At 43.2% G+C, this 15,615-nt stretch overlaps 1 protein-coding gene across 2 annotated transcripts; it reads right to left on the reverse strand.

Moving 5' to 3' along the window:
• Positions 1–1,032: 1,032 nt before the first annotated feature.
• Positions 1,033–11,535, reverse strand: POLR2D (RNA polymerase II subunit D). Of its 2 annotated transcripts, none has more exons than XM_035008284.1 (4): positions 11,391–11,535; positions 7,623–7,803; positions 3,281–3,376; positions 1,033–2,331 (listed from the first exon to the last, which is right to left on the reverse strand). In XM_035008284.1, the coding sequence occupies exons 1-4, from the start codon at positions 11,461–11,463 to the stop codon at positions 2,253–2,255; spliced, it is 429 nt and encodes a 142-aa protein (XP_034864175.1). In that variant the 5' UTR covers positions 11,464–11,535; the 3' UTR covers positions 1,033–2,252. The 2 variants fall into 2 exon arrangements, with proteins under 2 accessions (XP_034864175.1, XP_034864176.1); XM_035008285.1 differs by lacking the exon at positions 11,391–11,535 and adding an exon at positions 11,087–11,285.
• Between the last annotated feature and the right edge of the window lie 4,080 nt (positions 11,536–15,615).

Below are 15,615 nucleotides of genomic sequence, written 5' to 3' on the forward strand. Positions count from 1 at the left end.
ATCTATCTATCTATCTATCTATCTATCTATCTATCTATCTATCTATCATCTATCTATCCATCCATCCATTTATTTGAGAGAGATAGTGAGAAAGCACAAGCAGGGGAGAGAGGGAGAAGCAGGCTCCCCACTGAGCAGGGAGCCCCAGTGGAGCTCAATCCCAGGACCCCAGGATCATGACCTGAGCCAAAGGCTGACTTTTAACCGACTGAGCCACCCAGGTGCCCCACCCCTATTAATTTTTACTTTCAAGTAAACTCCACACTCAATGTGAGTCTCTAATTCATGACCCCAAGATCAAGAGTCATATGCTCTATTGACTGAGCCAGGCTTTTGCCCCAAACCATCTTAATTTTTTTTTTTTTATTTATTTGACAGAGAGATAGCGAGAGCAGGGACACAAGCAGGGGGAGTGGGAGAGGGGGGAAGCAGGCTTCCCGCTGACCAGGGAGCCCGATGCGGGGCTTGATCCCAGGACCCTGGGATCATGACCTGAGCTGAAGGCAGCCGCTTAACGACTGAGCCACCCAGGCGCCCCCATCTTAATTTTTTAAAGCTAACTTTGTCGGGGCCTCTAGCAGGCTCATTCGGTAAAGCATCCGACTCGATCTCTCCATCTTTGAGACCCACATTGAGTGTGGAACCTACTTTATTAATTTATTTAAAAAGATTTTGTCAGAGAGAGAGAGAGCAAACGAGCACAAGCAGAGGGAATGGCAGGCAGAGGGAGAAACAGGTTTCCTGTTGAGCAAGGAGCCCAATGTGGGACTTGATCCCAGGGCCCCTGGGATCACGACCTGAGCTGAAGGCAGATGCCTAACCGACTGAGCCACCCAGGCGTCCCTGGAACCTACTTTAAAAAAAAAAAAAAATGACTTTGTTATTTCTCCCTTTTTTTTTGTTTTTGGATCATGCATTCATTTGGAGTCAACAAGTACTCCAAACAAAAACCTCCAAATTGTGAAGAAAATAGGCATATTTCCTTTCAGAAAAATCAAAGCTAGAATGTTTAGCTATTTTTTTTCCTTTCAATTAGCAACAATTGCACCTTGGATAAAGCTCACTGGCTAAGATACCGCCACTGCACAAAGCTAGAATGTTCAGCTATTAAAGAGTTTCCCCCAACTTGCTTTACATGGAGTGACTTCACTGTAGTGGCCCAGGAGGGGGCAGGCTCCCTCTTTCCAAATCACCCCCAACAGAGATCACCTGCTACTAAATAGCAAGACAGAGGTTTGGACTGGATGCCCTATCCAAGGAGTCTTCAAAGTATTCAGACCTTCAAGTCTGTCCTCTGAAGGAAAAAAAAATCTTTAGGAGTGAGAATACAGTGCTTTAGGACCACTGCCTCCAAATCTACATTCTTCAACAGTCCAAGAAAAAAGGTCAAGTACTGATGTACCTCAAGGCTATGTATGGGCCCTCCATGCTTGGCAGTTATCCTCAGTGTAACTGCTTTCCATGGTGACCTTGCTCCTTGACTTCTGGGTTAAGTACAAGGATGTCAATGCTGTCTCACAGTCATTAGCACTATCATCCTTTCTGTAAGGATTTCAGATGATGGTACAGGGCCTGTTTAATTCTTCCTTTTGCATTTGTATTTGGGGTTCCTGTTTGGGGTTTTTTGTTTTTGCTTGTAGGCTCCATGTCCAATGTGGGGCTTGAACTCACCACCCCGAGATCAAGAGTCACATGCTCTACCGAGTCAGCCAAGTACCCCTTAATTCTTCCTTTTGCATTTAGATAAGACTGTTGTTTCCTGTAGTTGCAAAAATTATAAACACATTGAAATTAAAACATGAAATCTTAGGAATCAAAAATAACAGAGGCTAAAAAAATAAAATCTTAAAAAAGGGGTGCTTGGCTGGCTCAGTCAGTGGAGCATGCCACTCTTGATCTTGGGGTACTGAATTCAAGCCCCACATTGGGGATAGAGATTACTTAAAAAAAAAAATCTTAAAACAAAACAAAAACTTAAAAATAACACAGGGGCCAAAACCATAGTATGAGGTAGTCAACAGTGTAGCTTATATGCATATCACCCCACCTCACCCTTCCCAGAGGCAAGGTCAGGTTATCATGGTCCAATAGTCAAATCTGAAATAGCAACCTAAACCAAGACCAAGCTGGGTTGTTCTATCCAAAGGAAGCCCAAGTGCAATGGAATTTCTGTGTAAGTCAGCTCCAGACATCAGGACAGTGGTGCTGGGCTTGGGATGTAGTTCCCTCAGCAGCAGAGTGGTATTTGGAGACTAATATTGAAAGCTGCGCTTGGTCTGGATATCATCAAGAATCTGCTGTAGCTCCTCATCTTCAAACCGCCCCTCCAGGCTACAAGAAGAAAACCAAAAGAAATGAGTGTCTCAGCGACTGACAATATCCTCTTTAACACACGCTAATCTTTGAGCACCACTTGCCCACTTCTCCTCTAAACATACACTTTCACCCTTCAGTTGTATTTCTGCCATTCCTTTTAAAAACATATGAAGTGTTTCAGAGAGTTACGAAAGTATAGAAAATAAGTTAACCTTAACAGTTACCCCTACTTGATTTAGATTTCTTTAATAAACACAACAGGAACAAATTAATGGCTCTGTGTATGCTCCCCCCATTTCCCAGAATTAACCATTATCCTAAATTTGTATTTATCATTTCTATACATATTTTTATACTTACTATATACATATGTAAATGTATCTATAAGCCATACGCAGCACTGTTTTTAAACTTTATAGGAAATGGCATCATACTACGTGTATCCTTCTGCAATTTTTTTCACTCCAAATTGATTTTGGTATTTGTTATTATTCCATGTTGTTCTAGTTCATTAATTTTTTCACTGCTACATAAATGATTTATCCATCCTCTTGTTTACTGACAGACTGTCAAGTTTCTGTTATCACTAACACTGCAGTAATGAACATTAGAATACATGCCTTCTTATGGAACTGCATGAGTTGCTTTTAGGCATGTACCCAGGAATGGATTTTTTGGGTCACAGAGTATAATCATTTTTAACTCTACTAGATGTAGCCAAATTGCTCTCCAAAGTGACTCTACTAATTTGCAGTCCTACCACCAGTGTGAGAGTTCAGCTGTCCCACATTTTTGCTAACAGTTGGCATGCTATAAAACCACCATTTTCATACCCTGTTAAAAAGGGCACTCCATTCAACGTTGGTGCTATCTGTACCGATTTTAAATGCACACACCTTTTAGAAACAGTAATTCTACTTGTAGGAATTTAATATACAGAACTTAGCACAGTGACTGTACTAACCTTGGGATCAGTGCCTTTGACTCCTCAGCAGTCTCGGGGCAAAGGTTGGCCAAACAGGCCAACTCAAATTTATGAAGCTTCTTCTGCAGCAACAAGCTGACCGTGAGGAGAAAGTCAAAACAAACAAAAATCAAAGAATGATGAGTAGGAAAAAGAGAATCAAAGGTAGTTAGTAAGGGGTGCCTGGGTGGCTCAGTTGGTTAAGCGACTGCCTTCGGCTCAGGTCACGATCCTGGAGTCCTGGGATCGAGTCCCGCATCGGGCTCCCTGCTCGGCGGGGAGTCTGCTTCTCCCTCTGACCCTCCTCCCTCTCATGCTCTCTGTATCTCATTCTCTCTGTCTCAAATAAATAAATAAAATCTTAAAAAAAAAAAAAAAAAAAGGTAGTTAGTAAGAAAAAAGTAAAGCACTTGCAATCTTTCCATACGGTTAGCTTGGCTGCAAAATCCCACTTTCAAATCACTTCCTGTTCCTATTCTTGGAGAACAGGAAGTTACAATGAAATCAGGCAGACAACAATAGTGAGAAGAACACATCAGGCCTGAGAACCCCTTGCTATTATAACTTTTGAAAAACCACTATAGGGGCGCCTGGGTGGCTCAGTTGGTTAAGCGACTGCCTTCGGCTCAGGTCATGATCCTGGAGTCCCTGGATCGAGTCCCACATAGGGCTCCCTGCTCGGCAGGGAGTGTGCTTCTCCCTCTGACCCTCCCCCCTCTCATGTGCTCTCTCTCAAATAAATAAATAAAACCTTTAAAAAAAAAATCATTAAAAAAAAAAAAAGAAAAAAGAAAAACCACTATATACCTTATGGACTATACAACCTTTCCCCTAAGAATTTATTTTGCTGTTCTCTGCTCTTATCACTCTGCCTTGCTTCTTTCGTCATTAATTTTATGTCAAACACATGATGTTTGTATATTTTCACTTGGAGGAAATTCTCTTTTAAACTTATCTAAAACAAAACAAAAACAGAACAAAAAAAATCTAAAAAATAAATACAGGCATACCTTACTTTGTACAAATGTGTATAAACTGCATCTTATTTTAAATGCACTTCTAGTCCAAATCGTATAAAACGCTGTCAAATCCTATCTTGGTTTCTTACACATTTAGTTGGGTTTTTTTTTAAGATTTTATTTGTTTATTTGACAGAGAGAGACAGCAAGAGAAGGAACACAAGCAGGGCGAGTGGAAGAGGGAGAAGCAGGCTTCCCGCTGAGCAGGGAGCCCGATGCGGGGCTCAATCCCAGGACCCTGGGATCATGACCTGAGCCGAAGGCAGACGCTTAACTACTGAGCCACCCAGGCGCCCCCACATTTAGCTCTTAAAATAGAGCTCATCTGGGGCACCTGGGTGGCTCAGTTGGTTAAGCATTTACCTTTGGCTCAGGTCATGATCTCAGGGTCCTGGGATCAAGTCCCACATTGAGCTCTCTGCTCAGTGGGGAGGCTGCTTCTCCCTCTCCCTCTGTTCTCTCTCTCTCAAATAAATAAAATCTTTAAAAAAAAAAATAGCTCTCATCCATGGTAAATCTGGTTTCAGAGAAGACCTTAATTATCTGTCCAGAAACAAAACATTTACTGTGTTTATCATTCTATTACAAGCCTATTAGTTATACAAAATTTCAAAAATACAGGACAGAAAAGTAAAAGCTGCCCATATCACTACTTACACAGAATCAATGTAATTATCTTAGTGTACCATTCCAAACACTTTTCTGTTTTAGAATATAAACACACATTCTGTCTCATAACTTTGTCACTTAGTAAAGCTATATTCATTTACTAAAGAAAATACTATAAACTTAGTTACATGAGAAGAGGTTTATAAAGTAGTGTACGTATCTGTTTGGAGGGGATTGTTGTAAAATGAACATATGCCCTCACAAAGCTTACATCAACTATCAATCAAGTTTCCCCCCATTTAAAGTCCTACTAACCACAGCCAAAATAATACATGTACTTACTCATTTTATCACACAGCACTTTATTCACCATGGTTTACATTCAAATCCTTAATTCCTCAGGAGTCAAGTTTGGTATAAGGTATAGTGTTTGAACTTTGTTTTAAAATATTCCCCACTAGGGGGGCCTGGGTGGCTCAATTGGTTAAGCGTCCAACTCTTGATTTTGGCTCAGGTCATGATCTCAGGGTGGTGAGATGCGCCCACGTTGGGCTCTGTGCTAGCTGGGGAGCCTGCTTAAGATTCTCTCTCTCCCTCTCCAACCCCCCAACACCGTGCGTGCTCTTGCTCTCTAAAAAAAATAAATAAATAAAATCTGTTAAAGATAGTTCTTCTCTAAATTATAGTGCCATCTTTACCATATACTGGACTCATATAAAATAAATTTGTATTTGAATCTGTAGCTGAATTTTCTTTTTAATTTTTTTTTTAAAGATTTTATTTATTTATTCATGAGAGACAGAGAGAGAGGCAGAGACAGAGGGAGAAGCAGGCTCCCCACGGAGCAGGGAGCCTCCTTCTCCCTCTGCCTCTCTGTCTCTTATGAATAAATAAAATCTTAAAAAAAAAATTTATTTTTGACAGACAGAGCGAGAAAGAGAGCATGCATGTGCAGTGAGGAGAGGGAGAGAGAGAATCTTAAGCAGACTCCATGTTCAGCATGGAACGTCACTCGGGGCTTGATCTCACAACCCCAGGATCATGACCTGAGCCAAAGGCAGACGCTTAACCAACTGAGCCACCCAGGCACTCCCTCCCCATCCTTCATTTTTTTTTTTTTAAAGATTTTATTTATTTATTTGACAGAGAGAGAGCACAAGCAGGCAGAGTGGCAGGCAGAGGGAGAGGGAGAAGCAGGCTCTCCAATGAGCAGGGAGCCCGATGCGGGGCTCGATCCCAGGATCCTGGAATCACGACCTGAGCCAAAGGCAGCTGCCTAACCAACTGAGCCACCCAGGCGCCCCCCACCTTCATTTTTCTTAAAAAATTTTTTTCCTGGGCACCTGGGTGGCTCAGATGGTTAGGCGTCTGCCTTCGGCTCAGGTCATGATCCCAGGGTCCTGGGATCGAGCCCCGCATCGGGCTCTCTGCTCCTTGGGAGCCTGCTTCTCCCTCTGCCTCTCTCTCTCTCTCTCTGTCTCTCATGAATAAATAAATAAAAATCTTAAAAAAAAAAAAAAAAATTTTTTTCCTGACAATTCTTACAAATTTAAGATCATTTTATTAGCCACCCCTCCATTCCCCTGAGGCTGCAGAATGGCACTGAATGTACACATTAATTTGGGGAGAACCAACATGTTTATAATACTGAGATCTTTTATTCATGAATGTGTCCAGGTCATCTCCTAGGCCCAAGAGCTTGTAGTTTTGCTAAGAAGCTCTGCACATTTCCCTCCAATCTTTTCTCCATGTGTACACCCACACTTTTTATAACATACACACACTTGCTTTTTAGAAAAATTATATATATATACACTTCACATATAATCTCATCACCTTCATTTTTTGCATACTTAAGATGTGAACACTTTCATTTTCTAACACAATTTAAATGACAATATATTATCTCACCAAATTATTTACCATAATTTATTTAATTACTGTTGAATGTTTCAGGTTCCCCCCGCAACCTTGGCTATTATAAATGGCTCTTTGAAAAGTATCTGTGTATGTACATCTTTTTTGTACACCAGCTCTCCCTAAGGACAGTACTTCTCAAGCATTTTCACTGGAGCAGAGCAAACAAGTATCCCTAGGTGACCAGGGGGCACAGGCTCAAATGACTTTCTGCATCTGCGAGGTTTTAAGTCTTGTAATTTAATTCAAGAATTCACATACATTTTTTTGTTTTATTCCATAATATGCTGGTATCTGTTTGTTTTAATGTAGAAGTTTTCAATCACCTACCATCAAATAAAACTGATAGCTGAAGATGTGTTTTTCCCATGACCTCATATATGCCTTAGCACATCACTGTTTTCCAGGTTACATCTGACCCAATTTGAGAAGCAATGCCTTAGGAAAAAGTGCTAAAAGCTGCTGTCTGAGGCAGAGCAAAGATTCAGAAAGAATGTTCCTGATTTATATTTATTAACATATAAAGATCTTGAAGACATTTAAGGTGAGTAATAAACCCACTTTATTTAAAAAAAAAACAAACAACAACCCACAAACACTGCTGTGTGTTTTTTAGGGCAAGGTGGCCGAAGAGAATTTTGGTCTTACAAGCAGTTTTTAAATTTCTGACAAAGACATTATTTTTCTTATATTAATGGTACAGATGATGCCCACCACCACGCGGTGGTGGAGGAAAAAGCATTTTACACGCAGATGTCCAACAGTATGGATTATTAAAAACTTTCTTTAGCACTCACCTACGGACACTGGCAATGGTCTCTCTGTTTTTGAAACGACTGAAACGGGCTGTGTAATTTAAAGTTTTCATGAAGACCTCAGAAAGTTCCTGTTCATCCTCTGCACTCTCATTCTGTTGCTTTCGATGCTCCAGAAGCATATGAACCTCTGAATTTAGTAGTGTCTCAGCTGTTTCAAACTCTATTTGTGAGAAGCACAAATGTCAGCTGAAAATATTCCTTCAAAAGAGCATCTAAATGTTCATTTTGCCTCGAGACTAACAGCAAGTTTTTGTCCCTGCATAAATCCAGAGGCCTCATATCCCACAGCTTTATCGTTGTCCAGACTGATGTACCATAAGGCACAGTAGCATTCATAAGATACTAAAATTTAGCTCAGTCTGGCTAGACAGTTTCTAACATCAAAGAACCTGACCTGGATGTGCTATTAAATAATGACACATCAGTATCCAATGAGGCCAGTTACTGATTTCAAAATAGAGCACGGCCAACAATTACTTCTCTTTAGCTTCCTTGAGCTGATAATCTGGTTCCATAATACTAATATTATACTATTTTAAGAATTATTACATGTTAGGGAGGGCCAAGTATTTGGAAACACACATTAATAATGCATCCCAGGGGCGCCTGGGTGGCTCAGGTCCTGATCCTGGGGTCCTGGGATTGAGCCCCGCATTGGGCTCCCTGCTCTGCGGGAAGCCTGCTTCTCCCTCTCCCACTCCCCCTGCTTGTGTTCCCTCTCTCGCTGTCTTTCTGTCAAATAAATAAAATAAAATCTTAAAAAAAAAAATTTAAAATAAATAAATAAAATCTTAAAAAAAAATGCATCCCAAATTCTGTTTCTGTATCTGTACAAATCTGTTATTTACTCATTCACCCAGATCACCACCTATTACATACTAGGCATTGGACCTGTGTCAGAAGTCCCTACCCTCCAGATTTCATAATCTTATGTAGTTTCCCTACTAACCCTACTTCAAATATTTACCATCACACAAATCTTGATACTTATTTTTTCTAGCTTCAAGTTTTTATTTAAATTCCAGTGAGTTAACATACAGTATATTATTATTTTCGGGTATATAATTTAGTGATTCATCACTTACACGACACCCATCAAGTGCCCTCCTTAATACCCATCGCCCATTTAACCCATTCCCCCCGCCCACCTCCCCTCCAGGAACCCTCAGTTTTCTCTCTATAGTTAACAGTCTGTTTTTGGGTTTGCCTCTCTCTTCCCGTTCATGTTTTGTTTCTTAAATTCCGCGTATGAGTGAAATCATATGGTATTGTCTTTCTCTGATTTATTTTGCTTAGTATGATAGTTTCTAGTTCCATCTACATTAATGCAAATGGCAAGATTTCAATCTTTTTTATGGCTGAACAATATTCCATTCCACATCTTTATCCATTCATCAGGCGATGGACATTTGGGCTCACCCTTGATACTCATTTAAAATAATCCTCTTGACCAGTAAGAATACCAGTGAGCGAACTTTAAAAACTAGGTTTAAAGAGAAAAACCTGGGACACCTGGGTGGCTCAGTTGTTAAGCGTCTGCCTTCAGCTCAGGTCATAATCCCAGGGTCCTGGGATCGAGCCCCGCATCGGGCTCCCTGCTCCGTGGGAAGCTAGCTTCTCCCTCTCCCACTCCCCCTGCTTGTGTTCCCTCTCTCGCTGTGTCTCTCTCTGTCAAATAAATAAATAAATAAGATCTTAAAAAAAAAAAAAAAAAGCATCTGCTTTCAGCTCAGGTCATGATCCCAGGGTTCTGGGATCCCCACCTTTGGCTCCTTGCTCAGCAGGGAGCCTGCTTCTCCCACAGCCTGTTCTGCCTCCTCTGCCTGCTGCTACCCCTGCTAGTGCGCACGTGCTCTGACAAATAAAATCTTAAAAAATAATAAATAAATGAATAAATAAATAAAATAAAATAAAAGGATAGGACGAAATGCCTGGCTGGCTTAGTCGGTACAGCATGTGACACTTGATCTTGGGGTCATGAATGCAAGCGCCACATTGGGCCGAGAGAGAGAGAAAGAGAAAGAAAAAGGACTACACAATATATCATCAAAATTTTAAAAGGCTATAGCATTCCTTTTGCATAATCTCATTTTTACAAATAAAAAGGCGTATGTATATATTTATTTATAAATATAAAATTAGTTTGGAAGGACAAATACTAAATTGTTTACAGTATTGCCTCTGGGTGAAAGGGTGTAGAGTTTCATTTTTTTTACTGTGTATACAATAATTTAAAAACAGGTGGGTAGAGGCACCTGGGTGGCTCAGTCGTTAAGCGTCTGCCTTCAGCTCAGGTCATAATCCCAGGGTCCTGGGATTGAGCCCCACATTGGGCTCCCTCCTCCGCGGGAAGCCTGCTTCTCCCTCTCCCACTTCCCCTGCATGTGTTCCCTCTCTCACTGTGTCTCTCTCAAATAAATAAATAAAATCTTTAAAAAAAAAATAAAATAAAACAGGTGGATATTGTTAAGGTTTCCCCTATTTACATTTTCCAGTACCTGTAAAATATGGTATTTTAAAACTCTTAAGCTTCCTGCTTATTTTCGGTTTCTAAATTACAAATAAAGTACAGGTCACTGCACAAAGGAAGTTCGCTGATAGCTAACTGTGCTGTACTTTTAGCCATCTGACAAAGACTGACCAAACGCTAGCCAGGTTTCTCTGAGCCCTGGTTTGGGGCTTCAACTTTGGCCCAAAAAGACATGAACAAAATACCAACATAATTTCTAACAGCTCAAGACCACATTCCTACATTGGACCCTAGCCCCTTTAAAGCGCCTGCCAGTGAAAACTGACAGCTACTGTTAAAAATAATTTACTGTCTGTCCCAGCCAACACCTGAAGATAGGGCCCCTGTCTCTCAATTCAGAGAAAGTGCTGTGGGAGAGTAGAAGTCTAAATTCCATAAGCGCCAGTTGACAAACTAAATGGGTTTCAAACGGACCAATCAATTCCCCTTCCCGCTTTCTGTAATTTTTCACTTCCTTGATCCTACGGAGACGCGGCTAACCCCTCCACTCCTTCATTCTCCCTTTAAAATGCCCAGTCACCTAATCGAAACTGAGTTCAGTACACACTAGCTCTTTTCCCTATTGCAATCATGTATTACTTTTTTTTTTTTTTTTTTAAAGCAGGCTCCGTGCCCAGGCTCATGACCCTGAGATCAAAACCAGCAGACTCCGGGAGCCTCCGTGGCTCCGGCGTTAAGCGTCCGCCCTTGGCGCAGGTCATGATCTCAGGGTCCCAGGATCGAGACCCGGCGAGGGCTCCCCGCTAAGCCGGGAGTCTCCTTGTCCCTCTCCCTCTCGCCCGCTCCCCATGCTCTCTCTCTCTCTCTCAAATAACTAAAATGTTTAAAAAAGAAAAAGACTAGCATGCTCTACGGATTGAGCCAGCCAAGCGCCCCTACAATTCGTGTATGACTTATTAAAATCTGTCCTTACCACTGTAACTAGTGTCGGCTTTGTTCATCCTTGCCACATCCCTGCAGCACTTCGCGGTTTATCAAATACAGTAAGTAGGAAGTAGGAAGAGGCTGCTCAGGAGCAGCGTGGAGCTGGGCGCCTAAGTTTCCAGGGCAGCAACCGTGGAATCCAACTGGCCCCTCTCGAGGCATCCTGCCGCCCGGGCCCCTCCCACGGCCGCATCCCCCAGCCTCCCTGCCCCTCTCCGCGCCGGCGACCCGCCCGGCTGCCTGCCACTGCCAGGCCTTGGGCAACGCCAGGCCTGAGGCAACGCCACCCCCACCTTTGGGGAAGATAAGCTGTGAGGCGTCCTCCTCTACGTCGCCGGCCCGCGGGTCGCTACCGCCGGCAGCCATCGCCACACCACGCCTGGGCTCAGCGCGCGGGGAACCGCACGCACACGCCGGAAGCACTCGCACGCCGGAAGCGCAGAAGCGCGGGTCTTGGCCAAGGGGGGAAGGGGCGTGGTCGAAGAGGGCGGGGCGGGCGGGCACGGAGAGGAGGCTGGTGGGAGCGGCGTGGGCCTCTGGGAAGCCCAGGCGGCCGGGGCCGGCGGAGTGTGGAGCTTTGTGGGGCGACGAGGATCCCTTGTCGCGCGCGCTGGGACCGGTCATTGGGCCTTTCTGAGCCTCAGCTTCGTCGCCTGTGAAGTGTCGTAAGGCCTGCTTCCCAGGGCCGGGGAAGGATTAGATGAAATGCAGAAACGCGCTAAGTGACTGACTGACCCTGGGAACTCCCGTGGATGGAAACTGGGCTAGTGACTCCGAAAACATACGGTGGAATTTCTTTCACGCTTAAGTATTTAAAAAATTTGATTGGGGTAGCTGTTTAGCTTAGTCGGTTGAGTCCCACACTGAGTTTAGAGGTTACTTAAAAATAAAATCTTAAAAAACATTGATTTATGGTGGATTATTCTGATACTTATGAAACATGGACAGTGATGCTGAGAGGCCTTTAATACATCTGTTGGAACATTTGGATGATACATAGAAAAGTAAGCAAATGAAAAACGATGCTGTTTTCAACTTCAGAGAAAATAGAAGATTGTACAACAAAGGAAGTAATCAGTGCATTGTCTCTGGTGAAAGATGTTTAGGTATCATTTAAACTGTTTACCAAAAAAAAAGATAGTACCAGACAAGAATATGTACCTATATTCTTTTGATTTATAAATATAATAATTCTTTTTTTTTTTTAAGATTTTATTCATTTATTTGACAGAAACACAGCGAGAGAGGGAACACAAGCAGGGGGAGTGGGAGAGGGAGAAGCAGGCTTCCTGCTGAGCAGGAAGCCCGATGCGGGGCTCCATCCCAGGACCCTGGGATCATGACCTGAGCCGAAGGCAGACACTCAACGACTGAGCCACCCAGGCGCCCCAAATATAATAATTCTTACAAAATTAATTTGCAGGGCGCCTGGGTGGCTCAGACGGTTAAGCGTCTACTTCGGCTCAGGTCATGATCCCAGGGTCCTGGGATCGAGCCCCACATAGGGCTCCCTGATGAGCAGGGAGCCTGCTTCTCCCTCTCCCTCTGCCTGCCGCTCCCCCTGCCTATACTCTATCTCTCTCTGTCAAAATAAATAAAATCTTTAAAAAAATTAATTTGCTGTTCCTGTATTTCCAGAAGAAATGTATTGGGTAAAATAATAGTAGGTTATATAGCATAGGCAGAACTTATGACTGTTTCAAAGCAGTTTCCTACACAGTTCATTAGAGGCATAGGACGAAGTCCTGATGAGGAGTCTGGGGACATGCAGCAGCTGGGTGTGAGAAACAGGACTGGAACTCAGCATAGACCTCTTCCATCTATCCATCCAACAGGCCCTTACAGAGCACCTAATGCCTACTGGACCTTACCATGTGCTGGTTCAAGGACTAGCTGGATACCCAACACTTGGTATCCTCTACACACACGCAGTAGGAGAGAAATCAACAGGTGAAGAAAAAAGGAGAAAAATAATACACAGAGTGATGTTTCACAAGGTGGTTTGTCCATAACATTTTCATTGAGGAAACCATTATAAACACTTACGTGGAAAGCCCTGGGGTTAAAAAGATAACTCAGTCATAAATCTGTCCCTACAAGGAGATCACCAAAAGTAGCTGATGCAAGATGTGGACTTACTTTCCATAATAAAAGAAAGTGGCAAGTGGTAAGAGAGAAAGTCAAAGAAAATGCTATGGAAGGATCCATACAGAAAAAAGTCACTTCTAGTTGGGCGTAGGCAAGTCACAAGTGATCTGAGGAGCAGGGGCTGGCCCTGGAACTGCTCTTTAACATTTAGTCAAACAGAGATGGGGGAGGAGTAACATGAATGAAATCAGGTACATACGAGGAATATTTACTCTGTAAGGTAATTTCTTATTTCAGTTTCCTTAAATGTCATTTTCATTATATCATTCTTGGGAAATGAAGAAAAATATAGTAATTATACAGAACTTATACAAACAAATGTTTGCCGTAATAAATATGAATGTTGCTATATCATTTTTTCTTTTTTTTAATTTTTAGAAAAAGATTTTTATTTAGGAGTGCCTGGGTGCTACAGTCGGTTAAGCGTCTGCCTTCGGCTCGGGTCATGATCCCGGGGACCTGGGATCGAGCCCTGCATCGGGCTCCCTGCTCGGTGGGGTGTCTGCTTCTCCCTCTCCCTGTGCTCCTCCCCCTGCTTGTGCTCTCACTCATTCTCTCTCAGATAAATAAATGTAAAAAAAAAAAATTTGTATTTGTTTGAGAGCAGAGCGAGAGACAGAGCATGAGTGGAGGGGAGGGGCGGAAGGAGAGGGAGAAGCAGACTCCCCACCAAGCAGGGAGCCCGATTAGGGGCTCGATCCCAGGACCCCGGGATCATGACCTGAGCCGAAGGCAGACGCCTAACCGACTGAACTATCCAGGTGCCCTTTTATCCTTTTTTCAATCCAAATAATAATTTACACCTTTTGTTACCTTTTGGTGTACTTCTCAAAGAATCTCTTGCTGACTGAATCACTAATGTCTTTCCTGGACCCAGGTGTTCTGCCCCTAATATAGCCTGATGTTTCCCAGTTCTCTGTACACTCAAAGTTAATGTACAGAATCTCGCAATTTAAGCTATTCTCTCATTAAAAAAAGAAAAAAAAATTCTTGGCACCCGCTGCTGGAAAGAATTCTGCTGGTAAATGCTACTGTGGAAGTCAAAGGAATAAACACGTACCCCTCTCCCTTTTCCTATTAATACAATCTCTAGAGATACAAAAGAATGGGATATATGGGGGTGGGAGGAGGTTGTGTAATTCTGCAAACAGCCCTTGACTTTCAGGTACAAAAACTTCAGGGGCCTGCCCTGGAAGTCCCGCTCTGGGATTCTAAAGCCTTTCTGGCCTGTGGCAATGTGACAGGGCAGTGAGCCCTGTGCTGGCATTGTTAGATTCTACCTGAAAAGCCCTCTCTTCCTGAGGTCAAGCTGGGCTTACTTCAGCACCCACCTCTTTCAGAAAGCCTGTCCTGACTTGAAGGACTGAGCATAGCTATGCTTCCTCCTTTCACATGTCCAGAGTAGCTTAGGGTTCTGAGAGGGTTTGATACTTGCCTAGTTGTCCACACCTACATCTGGCACTGGTTAACAGTCCAGAGAGTCACAGTCATCCAGCCATTGCAACAGTGTGCTGGTGCCTGGGCAAAACCTTTCCAGCAGGCTACCTTGGAGGTTCAGTCCTGTCACAAAGCACAACATTTGGCTCAGAGTAGTAACTAGTTGTCTGGCTCATAAACAGCAGGACCAAGATTGGAGCTCAGGCCTATCTGACTGCCAGCCTGAAGATTCCAGGATCAGCATCCTGGGTTTCTTCTTTCATCAGGAACCAGGGTGGGGGGCGCCTGGGTGGCTCAGTTGGTTAAGCGACTGCCTTCGGCTCGGGTCATGATCCTGGAGTCCCTGGATCGAGTCCCGCATCGGGCTCCCTGCTCGGCGGGGAGCCTGCTTCTCCCTCTGACCCTCCTCCCTCTCATGTGCTCTCTGTCTCTCTCATTCTCTCTGTCTCAAATAAATAAATAAAATCTTTAAAAAAAAAAAAAAAGAAACCAGGGTGGGATCCAAGAAAGAATGACCATACTAGGGGTAGTAGGTGGGAGGTCAGATTGGCAGCAAGCTCACAGTGAATTTGAGACCTCTTTCCTGTTCAGTTCCCCCAGCAATAGGTACAGTCTTAAACTGGAGGGGTCACTTGTTTTCCCATTTGCTCTAGCATACAGAACCTCATGGAATCAGAGAGTAAGGAGCAGGAAGAGATCCTAGAATCCTTGCCAGAGCTTCATTTTAGAATGTGGAAAACAGACTCAGAAGGGACAGCACTTGCAGTACATTCCTCAGTACACTACTATGGTTCTTTGTACAGTGTTGGTTCAGAGTCGAGTCCTTCAAACAGCTCACTGAGTAGTATCAAAAAGCCAGGTTATTCAAGCCAAGGTCAAACCCTAGACTGATCTGGAAGCAGCGTTAGAGCACCTCCCCCACCCCCAGAATTA

This window comes from Mirounga leonina, unplaced genomic scaffold (genome assembly GCF_011800145.1).
Source record: "Mirounga leonina isolate KUSES-001 unplaced genomic scaffold, KU_Mleo_1.0 Mir_151, whole genome shotgun sequence".
NCBI lineage: Eukaryota > Metazoa > Chordata > Mammalia > Carnivora > Phocidae > Mirounga > Mirounga leonina.

Excerpts from the sequence above, each read along its gene's own strand:
- POLR2D (XM_035008284.1), bottom strand. The coding sequence starts at position 11,463 with ATGGCTGCCGGCGGTAGCGACCCGCGGGCCGGCGACGTAGAGGAGGAC. Across the intron at positions 7,804-11,390 it reads ACAGCTTATCTTCCCCAAAG|AGTTTGAAACAGCTGAGACA; the intron begins GTGGGGGTGGCG and ends TCTCACAAATAG. Across the intron at positions 3,377-7,622 it reads ACCATTGCCAGTGTCCGTAG|CTTGTTGCTGCAGAAGAAGC; the intron begins GTGAGTGCTAAA and ends CCTCACGGTCAG.